General features: G+C 38.8%; 1 protein-coding gene across 4 annotated transcripts in view; it reads right to left on the bottom strand.

Annotated features, from left to right (window-relative positions):
• Window positions 1-2276: 2276 nt before the first annotated feature.
• The window catches only part of LOC127644551 (gastrula zinc finger protein XlCGF57.1-like), a 532867-nt gene continuing 516731 nt past the window's right edge, over window positions 2277-18412 (bottom strand). For 2 of the 4 annotated variants that reach the window (XM_052127762.1, XM_052127761.1), the window contains exon 3: window positions 2277-6425. In XM_052127762.1, the coding sequence (XP_051983722.1) occupies window positions 5149-6425 (1277 nt within the window). In that variant the 3' untranslated portion in view covers window positions 2277-5148. Of the gene's footprint in view, window positions 6426-6551; window positions 6634-11870; window positions 12088-12614; window positions 12676-18412 lie in introns of those variants that run through there. The other 2 variants (XM_052127763.1, XM_052127759.1) reach the window with 2 other exon arrangements.

The following is an 18412-nucleotide window of genomic DNA, read 5'->3' as shown; positions in this document are numbered from 1 at the left end:
GAATGTCTGTTCGGGAGACTGGCTTTCATGCGTGGACGTGTTTTTAAAATGTCAGTTGGTATAGTTAGCTGCGACATAATGTATGAATCATGATAATGGCATGAATCACCATGCCATGTTAATAAAAATAAAAATAATATATAATAGACCAACTCCCAGTCAGCATACCTGTGGCTTGTGATCTCTCACTCGTCGTCCATTAGAGGAAACACCTTGCAACAACACCATGTTGTGCCCAACAGCAAGATTCTAATACATATGGCATGCATAGTTTACAGTTAAAGGTGGTTTGGGACAATATATAATGAAAATTGAGACAAATTTGCAGAGCGATCCCAACTCTAATTCTAGCTGAATGCAGTAGGTTACAGACGACGGGGCACGTTGACCAATCAGATAAAAGGAGCGTTTCAGTGTCGCACACACGAGCGTATCATTTATTCAAGCCACAAATAATTTTTTTTTTAAAATAATGAAAGAAAATTAAAATTGAGCCATTTCCTCCTTTCTCTTTATTCCATTTTAAATAGAAAATTAAATAATCAACAGAAAATGAGTTTGTATCTACTTATTCTCTTCATCAGTATTAAAACAAATAAAGAAGAAACCACATTTTCCGTTTTTGGTTTTAAAAAGTAAATAGAATTGACGCAAAAGTAGGCTACACAGAGCTATTGGGAGCTGTGAAATTATTCCAAGTTTTGTAATAATCATCTGGTCGCTTCATAATGAATAGCTCTGATTAAATGTGCTCTGGCTTTTTACCTCTTTACTTTCTCTAAGCACCACTGTCTTACTTGATAGAAAATACATTTCTGTTTGGAGTTCAGAGACCTTACGTAGATTGAGAGCATCTGATCTACATAAGACGTTCAAACTAGATTCAAATCGATTGCTTCTTTCATTTTGAATGGATAGATCAGGAATCATATCAACATGCTCATCAAGTTCTTTTGATGAATCTCTTATTTCTTGTTGACATTCCAAGTGCTCCGACTCCTGCTCAGGACACAACTCACACGTTTGCCAGTTTTCCCTGGCTACCCTTCCCTGGCCACCCTTCCCTGGTGACAGGTTTTTGTATTTCTCACCATTTTAACCATATTTTAGCTTTTTAAACATGTCTAAATACCATGAAGTCTTTTGTATCATATGTATTGCATATATAATAATGAGATCACTCATCAGTGCTTGTCAAAAGTTCAGTCTGTCTATCTTGGCTGTTTAAATGTGATCAGCAATGTCTGATATATATCTATGGGTGTCTGCACATGAACATTTATAGTGACAGCAAAACAATTCACTTACATTTTCAAGTGTCTCGCAAATAAATGTTTTTTGTTTCAGCTTGCAACTGAAAACACATTTTCATTTGGACGTTTCAAAATTGTACTCGCTGATTGGACGACAGAAAACAGCAGCAAGCATTTGACGTCGTTGTCAAAGTTTTCAGATACATTTCAGCTGATCTGCAGATAGACTACATCATGTAGTGGTAATCACACATCCAACTAATTTTGTAGTGGACATCACACAAGACACCAAAGTACATGTGTTTGTTAGGAATGTCAGATGGTCCATCCCTCCTTGTACCTTGGGGCACCATCTGAGGAATTGAATTTCTTATTTGTAGTTCAACAAAACAGGATAACACGTTATGCAATCTAAAGATGCCAATGTCTCTGGAAAGAAGTATTGATAGTCATTTTTATGTTCAGCTTGACTGAGTGATGAATTTAGTGGTGACAACTTGTACTGGGCCATGTTGCAGTGGAAAAGGAGCTGGATTCCATTTAAACAACCTTGTACATGAAGTGCTAAGAAATGCTGATCTCCTGAAGCACCAAAGGGTCCTTTCAAACTGGAACACAAAGATAAAACCATAATGTTGATGCAGAAGTTCCTTTATCTGGAACACGAAGATGCAGGAAACTTGAAGAGAAGGTATGCTCACAGCTGGTTGCTAGTATCTTTTATTGTCTCTCTTGCAGGAAATTCTGAACTGGGTCATTACTGTGGTCTCCTTCCTCTCTGGACTGGAGACTCAGAACCTGGTTGATCTGTTACTCTGTCTCTCTGGGAGGGAGATTCAGATTGTAGAGTGTTATTCTGTTGTCTTACTGGACAGAAGTGTGGACCCTTCTGAAGTTTACCAGAAGTTTACATACGCTAAAACCTTTTTTGCCAAAAAATCCTTGTATCTAAATAAAGCTGATGGAAATGCATATTTTCAATAACATTTCATAAGTGTCAACACAATATTTTATGTACAAGTTTAGGCATAATCCTATGTCGACACATCAGTTGTCATAAAAAACTGGTCTGGAAAGAATAATGGCATTAACGCAAAAATGTAGTGTCACATGACAGAATTTACATCACATTTATCCTTACAACAAACAGCATAATGGAGAGGTAGACACACATTACCCATTACCTTTATTCTTGATGGAAGTTTTTCCAGACTTTTTATGGACAGGGCGTTCCCGAGCCGGTAAAGATTACACTGATTAACATCAACAGAAGAAATGAGACCAGCCTGTAAGCCTTATTTATGGTTGTTTCAAGTGGTTGTTGGCCAACGAGAAGACACACTTCTTTTTTATTGTATTCCAATAACAGACACGAGTTTTCAGAACAGAAAAAAATTAATTACATTTCACCACTAAGGGGATTAAACCAAATTGCCAAAATACAGATAAAAATTGACATAAGAGCAAAGAGATATGAAGGGAGTAATTTACTTAAATTAAGAAAAATAAATCATAACAAGTGTATGGATATAAAGTCATAAATAACAAAGCTATATATTTTTTGTTAGAAAAATTAAAAAGCGCATAATTTTGTGATTTGAGAAAGGGGGGCATTTAGTCCCTCTAAAACAGGGACATAATTAAAAATGTTCATCAAACTGTACAGTCTTCGGTTTAATTGTAATAACATGTCAACAAAAAACATAATAGAATGACTCACAGCCATTTATTGCACCGAATAACTGAACTTTTAAAAAACTTGAAAATATTTGTGGCATGCAAATTGTGTTACCTAATTGGCATAATTGCTTTAGAGAATCAGACGCTACAGCAGGGCAGAAAGTGTGTTAAAAACAGCTCTTTTAGTGGGTGCAATTCATTCCTAGTTAATTCCCCCTGCATGTGAGCCAAATTAACATCAGTTGTTAGATGTGCCGTGTCTAAATAATAAATGCCCAGTACTATGTAGTGATTGGTAATCAATGTACATATACAGTGCATCCGGAAAGTATTCACAGCGCTTCACTTTTTCCACATTTTGTTATGTTACAGCCTTATTCTAAAATGGATTAAATTAATTATTTTCTACAAAATTCTACAAACAATACCCCGTAATGAAAATGTGAAAGAAGTTTGTTTGAAATCTTTGCAAATTTATTAAAAATAAAAAAAACATGTTCATAAGTATTCAAAACCTTTACTCAATACTTTGTTGAAGCACCTTTGACACCAATTACAGCCTCAAGTCTTATTGTGTATGAAGCTACAAGCTTGGCACACCTATTTTTGGGCAATTTCTCCCATTCTTCTTTGCAGGACCTCTCTCAAGCTCCATCAGGTTGGATGGGGAGCGTCGGTGCACAGCCATTTTCAGATCTCTCCAGAGATGTTCAATCGGGTTCAAGTCTGGGCTACTCAAGGACATTCACAGAGTTGTCCCATAGCCACTCCTTTGTTATCTTGGCTGTGTGTTTAGGGTTGTTGTCCTGTTGGAAGATGACCCTTCGCCCCAGTCTGAGGTCCAGAGCGCTCTAGAGCAGGAATTCATCAAGGATGTCTCTGTACATTGCTGATTCATCTTTCCCTTGATCCTGACTAGTCTCCCAGTTCCTGCCGCTAAAAAACATCCCCACAGCATGATGCTGCCACCACCATGCTTCACTCTACATTTACATTTATGCATTTGGCAGATGCTTTTATCCAAAGCGACTTACAGTGCACTTATTACAGGGACAATCCCCCCGGAGCAGCCTGGAGTTAAGGGCCTTGCTCAAGGGCCCAACAGTGGCTCTTGGTGGTGCTGGGGCTTGAACCCCCGCCCTTCTGGTCAGTAACCCTGAGCCTCAACCATTGAGCCACCACTGCCCCAGTTGCCACCACTCTAGGGATGGTATTGGCCAGGTGATGAGCAGTACCTGGTTTCCTCCAGACATGACAAAGAGATCAATCTTTGTTTCATCAGACAGAGAATTTTGTTTCTCATGGTCTGAAAGTCCTTCAGGTGCCTTTTGGCAAACTCCAGGTGGGCTGTCATGTGGCTTTTAATGAGGAGTGGCTTCCGTCTGGCCACTCTACCATACAGGCCTGATTGATGGAGTGCAGCAGAGATTGTTGTTCTTCTGGAAGGTTCTCCTCTCTCCACAGAGAAACGCTTGAGCTCTGTCAGAGTGACCATCGGGTTCTTGGTCACCTCCCTGTCTATGGCCCTTTTAGCCCGATCGCTCAGTTTGGCCGGACGGCCAGCTCTAGGAAGAGTCCTGGCACTTCCAAACTTCTTCCAATTACAGATGATGAAGGACACTGTGCTCATTGGGACGTTCAATGCTGCATAAATTTATCTGTACCCTTCCCCAGAACTGTGCCTCAATACAATCCAGTCTCAGGGGTCTACAGACAATTCATTGGACTTCATTGCTCGGTTTACACTGTTAACTGTGGGACCTTATATAGACAGGTTTGTGCCTTTCCAAATCATGTCCAATTAACTGAATTTACCACAGATGTACTCCAATCAAGTTGTAGAAACATCTCAAGGATGATCAGTGGAAACAGGATGCACCTGAACTCAATTTTGAGTGTCATGGCAAAGGCTGTGAATACTTATGTACATGTGATTTTTTTTAAAATTATTTATTTTTAATACATTTCAAACAAACTTCTTTCATGTTGTCATTATGGGTTGTTGTTTGTAGAATTGAGGAAAATAATGATTTTAATCTGTTTTGGAATAAGGCTGTAACTTATTAACTTATGTAATACTTTCCGGATGCACTGTATATCGTCATGAAAAGGCACATTGAACTGGGGCCCATAAGATCCTTGTTGCACCACTGAATTCTATCTTTGGGATTTTCTGAATTTAAAACTATTCCCTGCAAGTGAAGAGGAACTTTGCTCACTGTGACTTTCCATGACACCTTTTTAAATGAACCAGTAGATGACCTGATTGGCTAAAGCTCTTTCCACATATATGGCAGTGGTATGGCTTCTCTCCAGTATGGACTCTCTCATGCACTTTCAAAACTCCTGGCCGACTGAAACTCTTTTCACAATGTGAACACTTGTAAGGTTTTTCTCCAATATGGATTCTTTGATGCATTTTCAAGTCGCTGGCACTACTCAAGGCTTTCCCAGTGTGAATGCTCATGTGCTTCTTAAGGCTGTCTGAACGTGTAAAACTCTTTCCACACTGGAGGCACGTGAAAGGCTTCTCTTTAGCGTGAACACTTGTGTGACTCTTAAGATGAACTTCACGTGTGAAACTCTTTCCACACTGGAGGCATGTGAAAGGCTTCTCTTCAGCGTGAATTCTTGCATGACTATTAAGATGAGCTTTACGTGTGAAACTCTTTCCACACTGAGGGCATATGAAAGGCCTGTCTCCAGAGTGCCTTCTCATGTGTTGCATAAGGCTGTCTGGACGTATGAAACTCTTTCCACACTGAAGGCATGTGAATGGCCTCTCTCCAGTGTGAATTTTTATGTGATACTTAAGGTTTCCTTTTTGTGTGAAACTCTGTCCACACTGAAGACATATGTAAGGCTTCTCTCCGGTGTGAATTTTTATGTGTTTATTAAGGTTTCCTTTTTGTGTGAAACTCAGTCCACACTGAAGGCATTCGGAAGGCTTCTCTCCAGTGTGAATTCTCATGTGCTTCTTAAGGCTGTCTGCACGTGTAAAACTCTTTCCACACTGGAGGCACGTGTAGGGCTTCTCTTTAGCGTGAACACTTGTGTGACTCTTAAGATGAACTTCACGTGTGAAACTCTTTCCACACTGGAGGCACTTAAAAGGCTTCTCTTCAGCGTGAATTCTTGCATGACTGTTAAGATGAGCTTTACGTGTGAAACTCTTTCCACACTGAGGGCATATGAATGGCCTTTCTCCAGAGTGAATTCGCATGTGCTCCATAAGGCTGTCTGCACGTATGAAACTCTTTCCACACTGAAGGCATGTGAAAGGCTTCTCTCCAGTGTGAATTTTTATGTGATTCTTAAGGTTTCCTTTTTGTTTGAAGCTCTTTCCACACTGAGGGCAGGTATAAGATTTTTTGGCTCTTTTTTCTTGACTTTTATGTGAAGAATTATTTTCAGAATTACTTGATGGCTGATACTGATGTATCTCTTCCACTTCATCATGTTCTTGACATTCCTCTTTCACAAGCATCAGGTCTGAAATATAAATATTAAAATGACAAGTCAATTAAGCCCTTACACACTGAAGGCATTTGTTTTTAAAGATTTTCCACATAATACACAAAAAAACTACTTTTGTCTTCCCCAACATGTCAACTGTACCTGGGTATAATTGAAACAACATAGGAATAAAAGGTTACAGCATCTGGGATGCTGGTCTTTTGTAATCCAAGTGTCCAAAAACCTGTTCAAACAAGAATTCAGGTGTTTTATTGAACATTAAAAATGAATAAATGAAAACTATGAATAAAGAAATCTAATTTTCTTTTCAAAATCATAAAGAATTTTGAAATTACATAAAACAAGTAGCAAATAAATCCCATGGGCACCTTATTCCATCACTCTACAAAACATGTGTTGACCATTACATTTTTTCCCAAATTCTGTGTTTTCCATTTTGTTTTCTGAATTCACTGTTTTTAAGTTTTATTACATTTTATCAGCAAAAATTGTCTAATCAAATACATTCATAGAATTTTAATCAAATGAAAAGAGAATATTTTTTCCCAACATACCAATGCATTATTTATATTAGGGATGCTCAATACATTGGCGGCCAAAATATTTTATTGGCAGATAACTGGGAAAATATTATTATCATGCCAATAATGGAGTTACTGCTGATATTTTGTTACGGTTTCTTTGCCCGCGGCTTCTGTCCTTCAGTGTGTCTGACAGTAAGAGGCAAGCTCATGTCACTCTGTGAGGATTATTTCAACATCTCTGCACCTTGTTACATTGTTTTGTGTCTGGTTTCAATGGGGATCATCTGCTGTAAGTAACAACATGCCATTTCCCATATTCTGTTTATGTTTCAAGAAGCAATAAATGAAAACGTGACAAAAACGTGTTACTTGAGGGCAATGATTTTTGCTTATTACATGAGACAAACAGAATATGGAAAATAACACATTGCTACTTACAGCTAAGGATCGCAATGACAACAACCCCAAATACAACGTAACATGGTGCATAGAGGTTTAAATAATCCTCATGGAGTGATGTGAAAAGGCTAAAATCTTTTTTGAGTGAAACTAATGTGCTTGTATTTTACGAGTTAAAACTTTTCTAACATTATAGCTCATGATTAACCGACTATGGGGTTTTTACCTATTCCCATTATGATTATTGTGTTAATATTTCATGAGTTATACAATGGAACTGCCACAGATGAGTGCTGTAACAAACATCTGTGAATGAGACAAGCATGTGCAAAATACATACAACACACAAACCACCACTGCAATCGCAGTCTGCCTGCTGACATAAATATTTAAATGGTCTGCACTTATATAGCATCTTTTTTAACCTTAGTGGTTACCAAAGCTCTTTACACTGCATCTCATTCACACTCCCACTCATACACCAATGACGGCAGAGCTGCCATTCAAGGCGCTAGCCTGCCATTGGGAGCAATTTGGGGTTCAGTGTCTTGCCCAAGGGCACTTCGGCATGTGGGCCAGGATTTGAACCGCCAACCATACAATTAGTGGCCGACTACCACCTGAGCCACAGCCGCCCCTAAACCATGTATACATAGATAGTGTTTGTAATGTGTTTTGTTGTTTAATTCTCTTAACATGCTGTTAAATTATCGACTCATTTTGGTTTTGATGCATTATTACACCTGTAAGAAGTTCTCTCTATTGGAGATTCATCAGGATTACCATAAATCCTCATATCTGGTAACTGGGGACCATACAATTTATGCAAGAATATTGTAATTGATTTCTCATTTAAATCAGCATACATTTGTAATATAGACATATTTCTGGTTCATGTAACATCTGCCAAACCTTAAATAGCAGCAATTAAGAGTTAGTAAGATTGTCAAGTCCAGATTCCAAGCTTTTAAATGACAGCTTATTTATTTATTTATTTTAATGAGCAGCTTTTAATTAATTAGCTAGCAGTTCCAGGTTTAAATATTAAAACCTAATGAAATAATAATAAAAAAAAACACACATTTGTTCTGTCTCAGCTACAATGAGCTATAGTTATCATGCCCAGAAATTCCATATTGATGCATCCCTAATTTTGTTTAACTTTTTTCTTTTGGCAGAAAATGTAATAAAGCACTTTCAGTTTCTTTGTTTCTGACAACAGCTTCTCTCCCCTGGATAAGCTTTTCTCTATATGGCTTAAATGACTAGAAAAGAACAGGTATTTTGTTACAAAGTCAATACTAAAATAAAAAGATGTAATGATACCAGCGTTTCTGCATTACCGGTGGTACCGAGCACAGACTCAATTCGGTCCCCGCGCACTGTCTGACAGAGAGGGACACACTTCTGAGCTTGTGCCATTACAGCTTTTACACTGAAATGGACAATTAAACAAATTAAAATAGTGATATGTCATAGTGTGATCAAACTGTTTGATTATTAAACCACTTTCATCAAATAAATGTGGTCTGCATGTGCTGCACACTTCAGCACACACGTGAATGTCTGCAGCCACTTGTACGCTGAAAACACAAAATGATAAAAACTCAAAACACACATTTTATGAATATTGCACCGTGCTTATTGTAGCAGATGACAGAAGGCGGGAGCTAATATCTAACAGGACCAGAGCCATAGATTTCCCAGAATCAGTGGTTAGTAAGATGTCAATCGAAACTCTTAGGAGAGCAGATTCAGTACTGTGACAAGCTTTAAAACCTGATTGGAATATTTCATGAATCGAGTTCAGACAAAAAAGACTGTAGTTGAAATAATACCACTTTCTCCAAGATTTTGGAAACAAAAGGCAAGTTGGAGATAGGGCGAAAGTTGATCATGGAAGTGGGATCCAGACTTATTTCTTTAAGATAAGGCAACACCGTAGCATGTTTAAGGCAAACATTTGTTGATGACACACAAAAGTCCAGGGCCGACAACATCAATGATTTGTTTAAGTAAGCGTGGGGGAATAACATCCTGAGGGCAGATAGTAGGCTTTAAATGTTCAACTATTTCATTAAGAGTATGCAGATTGATGTGCTCAAAAGCAGACCATGTAGTGGAGCATAGAGGGACATCAGATAATGTGCACACAGAAGGAAGCATCTGAGATCTTATTCCAGTGATCATATGATTAAAAAACCTTGCAAAGCCCTCACAAAGAGAGACAGACGTCTCAGGGAAGATATTTACAGTGGGGTTGAGAACAGAGTCTATGGTGGAAAAAAGAATTTTAGGTCTGTGACTGTTTTTTGTAATTAGCTCTGAAAGATATTTGCAAATAGCAGCCTTGGCGGCCCTCTGAAAAGAAAAAAAGAGAATCTCTCAGTATTTCATATGAGACCTATAATCCGTCCTTTTTCCATTTATGTTCTGCTCTTCTACAGGCCTGTCTGAGGGAATGAGTTGTGTCATTATGCCGAGGTACTGGAATAGGTTTATGTTTTTTTGCCTTTAATGGGGCAATGGAGTTCAAAATGTTGGTGCAAGTAGAGTTAAAATCATAGATGTTCATCAGCATCTAAGTGGTGCAATGAAGATTCCATGTCCTGTGCATACTTTTAATCCACTAATTTCACACTTGGCCAAATCAACAACCATGCTACAGATTTCAAGCAGTGTTATAAACCATATACACTCACCTAAAGGATTATTAGGAACACCATACTAATACTGTGTTTGACCCCCTTTCGCCTTCAGAACTGCCTTAATTCTACGTGGCATTGATTCAACAAGGTGCTGAAAGCATTCTTTAGAAATGTTGGCCCATATTGATAGGATAGCATCTTGCAGTTGATGGAGATTTGTGGGATGCACATCCAGGGCACGAAGCTCCCGTTCCACCACATCCCAAAGATGCTCTATTGGGTTGAGATCTGGTGACTGTGGGGGCCATTTTAGTACAGTGAACTCATTGTCATGTTCAAGAAACAAATTTGAAATGATTCAAGCTTTGTGACATGGTGCATTATCCTGCTGGAAGTAGCCATCAGAGGATGGTTACATGGTGGCCATAAAGGGATGGACATGGTCAGAAACAATGCTCAGGTAGGCCGTGGCATTTAAACGATGCCCAATTGGCACTAAGGGGCCTAAAGTGTGCCAAGAAAACATCCCCCACACCATTACACCACCACCACCAGCCTGCACAGTGGTAACAAGGCATGATGGATCCATGTTCTCATTCTGTTTACGCCAAATTCTGACTCTACCATCTGAATGTCTCAACAGTCAACAGACTCATCAGACCAGGCAACATTTTTCCAGTCTTCAACTGTCCAATTTTGGTGAGCTCTTGCAAATTGAAGCCTCTTTTTCCTATTTGTAGTGGATATGAGTGGTACCCGGTGGGGTCTTCTGCTGCCCATCCACCTCAAGGTTGTGCGTGTTGTGGCTTCACAAATGCTTTGCTGCATACCTCGGTTGTAACGAGTGGTTATTTCAGGCAAAGTTGCTCTTCTATCAGCTTGAATCAGTCGGCCCATTCTCCTCTGACCTCTAGCATCAACAAGGCATTTTCGCCCACAGGACTGCCGCATACTGGATGTTTTTCTCTTTTCACACCATTCTTTGTAAACCCTAGAAATGGTTGTCCGTGAAAATTCCAGTAACTGAGCAGATTGTGAAATACTCAGACCGGCCCGTCTGGCACCAACAACCATGCCACGCTCAAAATTGCTTAAATCACCTTTCTTTCCCATTCTGCCATTCAGTTTGGAGTTCAGGAGATTGTCTTGACCAGGACCACACCCCTAAATGCATTGAAGCAACTGACAAGTGATTGGTTGATTAGATAATTGCATTAATGAGAAATTGAACAGGTGTTCCTAATAATCCTTTAGGTGAGTGTATATAAACGGTCATAAACCATATAAACGACATAATAAAAAAACATAAAAATAGGCAACGCCATCATCACTCCCTCTCCTCATTACTCCATTACATTATTCACATGTTGGCAGACCAATTTTGTTATACTGTGAGGATCTTTACTGAAGCATTTCATTTGAATAAAAAATGCAATGGTATATTGAAAAGTACTTGTTCTATTTTCATTTGATTAAAGTTTTATTAATTTGTTTGATTAGACACCATTTTGTGATGAAATTGAATTCAAATTTAAAGAAAAAAATGTAATTTGGGTCCTAGTTCAAAAAATGAAGCAATGGTGACTTAATTGAAAAACACTTGAAAAAAACATACAATTATTATAATTTATTACTTAAATTGATACATTTAATTTTGTTAAATAGGCTACAGGAATGTGTTAATTTGCACATCACCTATTTTTTGTGGTATCGTGAGTTGTGAAATTTTACTGGTATTGGTACAGACTACAACATTTTTGTTATCATGACAAACCTAATGCAGACTGCATAATTAAACCTCATCCTTTTGTGGTTTAATCATCACACTAGGACATATTGTCATTTTAAATACAGCAGTTATTAACGAAGACTCAAGAATGGACACAAACCTATTTGTTCCTCAGTTTCTTCATCTTTCACTCTGTGTGGTTCTGGATAACCCATGTCCTCTCTCTCCTCTTTAATAAAATCCATCTTTGCAGTAATATGTCAGAAATTGTTGACACACTTGAAGTTTGTCCTGCTCTTCTGGAAACTCTTCTTCAATTCAAAGATGACAGGAATATTCAGAGCATTTATTACTGAATTGATTTGGTAGCGACAGACCTGCCAACATTCAAAATAAATGTCAGAATTTAAAAGTTTTCTGTATTAACACCTTTAAAATTTCCACATTTATACTCGTGTTTTAATCCTTCACCGTATATTTAAATGCACATTTCAAAACATACACTGACAGCCAATTCAATATCACGTTGAAGAAATTGCCGATTACAGTTTAATGTAGGCCTAACAATAAAACTTAAGAAATTAGCAAACTAAAGTTTAGATAAATAACTGATGAAATATCTCGCTAATCTTAAATTCTCATGGGTCTCCTGCTGCAGTCTATTAAAATCACCTCACACTGATCTAACATGAAAACTATTTAAGATCCTCATTTTGTACTTCATTGGTGGTACACAATATTTGTGTAATCCTGATTTGTTTTCTTTATCAACGTTTTACCCCAAAACATCCACGAGAGACCAAATACCAGCACTTCACATACCAATGCAAAGTTATCCTAATAATATTACTATATTGAAAACACATTAGTAAAGCTTTAGAACACTTTTAAACGTTTTATTCACCTTAAATGTTGAAAACAAACCTCCACCAGAAACAGCAGACTGCGGGAGCAGACGTATGACGTCACAACAACACAGCTGTTCAGAGAATCAAAATAAAAGTCCTTACCTATACAATACCTATTTCTTAAGTCACAAAATGCATAGTGAATAATAAAACTATGTACACCTATCATGGGGGTATTTATTGATTAAATACAATATGTATTTTCTATTTGTAAAAAAAAAAATATATATATATATATATATATATATATATATATATATATATATATATATATACATATATACCTGGAATTTACTGTGAGGATGATTAAACTGTTTTAGTTTTATTATTAATATATTTCACAGAGGGGTCTGTGAAAAAAGCGTATCATCAGGAAATGATCACATTCTATTTTTATGGTCTTATTTTGATCGTCTGTAGATCTCGTTTAATGTCCGTTTTAGTTGTTAAATGAGCCATCAGGCCTAACTCTAAACGACATCTATTCGATTAAGTTGACGTCAGTCCAGTTTTCTGGCTGTCACACAAGCAGCACACAGACCAAAACAATCCGCTGTGACCTCCGTGCTACTTCAGAAACTGTATATGAGTTATCAATTTGTTTTAAACAAAAATGCATAAAAAAAAAATATTATATCAACTGCATACATGATTAAAAAAAGCATTTGTTCACAGTTCATTGGCTGTGGATTTTTGCCACATGCTTAACTTTATTATTATTATTTTATTAATATTTTTAACCCATTTGGAAAGCATAATGTTGTTGTTTTACACCATGTATGTGTAAAACAAAAACAGTAATTTGTAAATAAACCTTAATTTCCCTGCAAATAACTCCTTTAATCAAATCAAAATATTTAATAAGCTGCAACCTGCTGAACTGTTGGGAAAATCCAAAATAAAATAGATTTTAAGAATAATACACCGAAAGGTCAAATGGCTGGAGTAGTTTAAGAATGTGCAATTGCATTTTAATGCCACTTTATTTAAAAGTCATACATTTATTTTAGAGATATTGCTAATTATGTTTACTCCAAGCCAATCTGTCTCTCTCTCTCAATTCAATTCAATTCAATTCAACAAGCTTTATTGGCACGACAAAGACATTTTAGAAAAACAGAACAGGAACTGAACTAGGACATGAGAACAATAATAACTATAAAGGAATAATATTCAGCATTGATGCAACATTATATAGGGTTGGAAACAGGGGTAGGGGATTGGGGTCAGGGGTCATCAATATATCATGTATTGTTATTTATTTTAGTTCTGGTTGTCCCTCAGGTTTCTACAGGATACTACAAATCTTGCAGCTATGTTTGCACATTCTTCTTTTTCACCCAGAATAGAACAAATTTTTTGTGTTAGGGTACATTCAATGAAATCTGGGCATATGTTGTTAATTTTGTGGTAATATTTGTTTCTAATTGGTTGGTATTTTGTGCATTCTGTGAGGAAGTGCAGTTCTGTCTCAATCACTCGCAGGTTGCATTGGGAGCACAGTCTGTCCTCGCGGGGCAGCCATGTCTGTCTGCGGCGGCCCGTCTCTATAGCCAGACTCAGTCATTGTGCTCAGATAGTTTGCCACTGTGTACTCTCGATTTAATGCCAAATAACATTCCCTCACAGTGAGTCTGACAGTGAGTTTTAATGGTGTTTGTCCAATGCGCTAGGTATTTTTCCTTTTCTTTGTGTATAATTTGGTTAGGCCGAATGTTTGTGAGTGTGCAGTTATCCTGAGACTGGCCGATCTCCTCAGGTGTGTCCTCAGTCAGTCTTAGGACAAGCTGGCATAGGCGATTCTTCACTGAGCTTAGCTCTTGGTACTTAAGGGCTTTATAATGGTATGTGTTGGGGTCACTTGTTTTTAGGTGCTTCCAGAACTTGGTTCTTTTTTTAATGTTCAAAAAGAGAGGGTATTGGCCTAATTCTGCCCTGCATCCATTATTTGGGGCTTTTCTTTGGACATAAATGATTATTTTACAAAATTCCAGATGCAGAGTTTCAATGGGATGTTTTTCCCACTTCACTGCCAAAAAAGGCAATTTGTTCGATGACTGATTTTAATATTTTGAACCAGATCCTAATTGGAATATCAATTCTAATGGATTTTTTAATTGCATAAAATGCCCTTTGTGCTTTCTCTTTGAGTTAATTCACAGCCAAAGTAAAATTACCTGTAGAACTGATTTTTAGGCCGAGGTAAGTGTATGTCTTTGTGATTTCAATGCTTCTGTTTGATAACGAAAATATGTTTGTTAGTCCCTGAGATCTGGATTGCTTTTGGAAGATCATGACTTTTGTTTTTTGGTGGTTGACTGACAGGGCCCAGGTCTGACAGTAACTCTCCAGTAATGCCAGGCTCTGCTGTAGCCCCTCTTTAGTGGGCGACAGGAGAACCAGGTCATCTGCGTAGAGGAGACACTTTATTTTGTTATAATGTAAAGTGAGACCTTGAATGAAGTTTTTTTTTCTGTCTGAGTGTGGCTTTATGTTGTCTTAATGCCTCACAGTAATGAAGACAATGATCCTGATTATCTGGTTGACGGTGTTTTTGGTTGGATACATTTCTGAGTGTTTTTCTCAGAGCCTTACAGTCTGAATCAAACCATTTTTCAGTGTCCAATTTCTTTTTCATATTTTTGATGAGTGCCAAATCACTTTTTTGTGCTGTTTTGTAGAATATATAATTTAGATCTTTCACTTCCTGATTGATGCCGAATTGATTTTTAGAGTATTGGTGTATTTGGAATGAATGTAAGAGTATGAATGTATTGTATTTCTGTACATTCAATGGCATTGGTGTAATCAGTGACACTGTTTTCTGTCCATTTGAATGATATTATTTGGCTCATTCGATACAGTGTGCTGATTGTGTTGGTTGTTGTTTCAGACTGTTTAATATAGAGGGTGATTTGGCTGTGGTCTGAGAAAGGCATTAAGGGTTTGACTGTGAATGCTCTCAAAGAAGAAAGGTCCAGATCTGTGATTGCATAATCTACTGTGCTGCTACCAAGAGCTGAACTGTAGGTGTACGACCGAACGAGTCCCCTCGTAGTCTTCCATTGACGATGATGACCCAGACTTCGGCAGAGCTGCAGCAGCTGCCTTCCATGAGAGTTTACTGTTTGATCACAGTTGTGTCTGGGGGGGTAAGTAGGAAATTGTATGTTATTTTCAGTAATGAATCGGGCACCATGTGATTCTATGAAATCTAATTCTACACCGGTTCTAGAATTTAAATCGCCCAGAAACAGCACATTTCCTTGGGCCTGGAAATGGCTGATTTCTCGTTCTAAGTTTTGAAATGTTTCTTCTTGGAAATAGGATGACTCAAGAGGGGGAATATATATGGCACACGGGAAGACAGGCTGAGATGTTGATATGATGCCTTTTTTAATTTTCAGCCACAGGTGACATTGTTCTCTTTTGACTAATTCTATGGACAGTTGAGATTTAATCCAGATTATCATCCGTCCTGAGTCTCTCTCCTGTGTGACTGATGGTAGTATTATCTCTCTATATCCTGAGGGGCAGCAGACCAGTGGACTCATCTCCTCTACACCAGGTTTCCTGTAAGATGATGACATCTAAGTCTTTAATTCCTCTCATAAAGTCAGAGTTTCTGCTCTTTAGGCCAAAAGCTGACGAGTTCAGACCTTGAATGTTACACATGGAAATACTAAGTGATTTCATCACAAAAATATAAAGAATATCAATAGGGTTTGTTTGCCATTTTGAGAAAAGAGAAAGAAAAACACACAAAATACACAACAGTTCAAAAACAACAGTGATACAGTCAATGTGAGTAATAAAGTGTATGTATGTTATTGTGTTTTTTTTTTTTTTACCACTGTCCGTTATGAGTTATTGTGAGTGTAGATGATACTCAGTATGTGTTGGATGTCCTGAAGTTCAGGATTGGCTCGGTTTTCTCCTCCACTAACAACCTGGGCATAGCTCTGTCTATCTGGCTGGTGCAGGATCTGCTGTGGAGGGGGTTCCAGTGCTGTGTGGTATTCTGTAGGAGCTGTGTGACCTTTAAAGTGTAATCTCTGTCTGTGTGGCTCCTGTGTGAGTGCTGAAGCTCTGGCCGGTGCCCTGGTAGATGCTCTGGCCGGGGCTCTAGATGGGGTGCTGGGTGGGCCATCGTTTCTTGATGTGTGTCTCATTGGATTGGCTGGGATGGGGCTGGTTCTGTTCCACCTGGGGCTTGTCTGGTTGGTCCTGTTTAGAGCAATATCTTTCAGTCTCTTTGCCAGAACATGCACCAGATTCTTATTTAAGTGGACGTGATCATACAGACAGTCAGTGTCCAGGTCTGGGTGGTGGGCCAAGTGAACATTAGGCAGAAGGGCACAGTGTCTGGAGATGCCAACATTTCTTTTATTGATTGTTTGGGGATGGAAATCTTTCCTCTGAAGCAGAGTGGAGAAGATGATTTTTGATTTGGGGAAAATGTGTCTTGCTTTCTCCACAACAGCTCTGAGAGAATCAGACACTCTGTCCTGTTGACTCCACAGGTTGTTTGTGCCTGTATGGATTATGATTTGGCTGGGGTGGCCCAGTTTGGATTCTGTCAATAGCTCCAGTGCTTTGTCCGTGTTGGGACACCAGAGTTTAACAGCTCTGTGTCGGGGGAAAAGTTTCTTTATATCAATGAATTTCCCATTTGAATCAATAAGTAGGGCTATTTCAGGTCCTTCTGGTTGGCGCTGGGCTGCTGTCAGACGAGGGCTGCTGTGTTGGGGCACTTGATAGGGGGCATTGTGATGACTGTGTGCTGTCTATATCAGGCCTCTCTGGGCTGGGGGGTTGTGGATGTTGACTGTCTGTGTCAGGTGTCTCTGGGGTGGAAGGCAGTGTGGAGGGTGGCAGAGTATGAGCTCTGTGTATCTGTTGTGATTCCGCTCTGGCCTGGAGCAGCTCTCTCACCTGCTCTCTCAGTGCGTGTATCTCACTTCGCTCATGTTCTCTCTCATCATGTAACTCTCTGAGTTGCTGACTCAGCTCTTGTGAGGACTGTTCTCTGTCCTGTAGCTGAAGTTTCATTGTGGTCAGCTCACTCTGATAGCTGTCCTTCTCTGTCTGAAACTCTCTCATCTGCTGCGTGAGGGCTGACATTCTCTGTGTGATGTGCTCTGTGTTCTGCCGGAATTTAGTGTGGCATGCACATGTGTCTGAGTGCACAGGCTGCTTCGGTTTGAGCACAGTTTCTCTGAGCTGCACCAGGTCCATCTCCAGCCTTGTGAAGTGCTCCTGGAGCAGATGGTATATATTTGAGCAGGGAGGGCGAGGGGTGCCTCTCATTTTCAGCAGTTTCTGCTGAGATCTGGGGTGCTGCTCTGTGGATTCTGCTAAGATGAAAGACTCTAAAAATAACATTTTCTCGTGGTTCATTATTTCACGTATGGTACTGTAGTCAGCCTGGAATGCCTTCAGGTTCCCCTGTACCATGGCTGTGCCGTTTTTATAGATGTTAACAGTTATAATTGTGCTATCAGGGTCCTGTGGCTCTCTGATTTTGACCTTCCAGCCATTACAGATGCCCTCTTTCTTTACAGAGGTGTAATGGCTGATTATGTCTTTATGCCAGGCACTGGGGTGATCAGAGAAGAAAATTAGGTTGCATTCTTCTCCAGTTTTATACAAATCTGCAAACAGAGTTTCTGGATTGTTTTAAAGAAGTTTCTGCTTATAGATTTTTCTTGCAGACTCAGTTTTAACATAAGGGGGATACTGTATGGGCCCACAGTCTGTGTAGAGTGGGGAGGTCATCTGTATATGGCAGTGG

Source organism: Xyrauchen texanus, chromosome 6 (genome assembly GCF_025860055.1).
Source record: "Xyrauchen texanus isolate HMW12.3.18 chromosome 6, RBS_HiC_50CHRs, whole genome shotgun sequence".
Taxonomy (NCBI): Eukaryota; Metazoa; Chordata; class Actinopteri; order Cypriniformes; family Catostomidae; genus Xyrauchen; species Xyrauchen texanus.
Note: the sequence above shows the minus strand (reverse complement) of the source record. Positions and strands in the feature narration are given on the sequence as shown.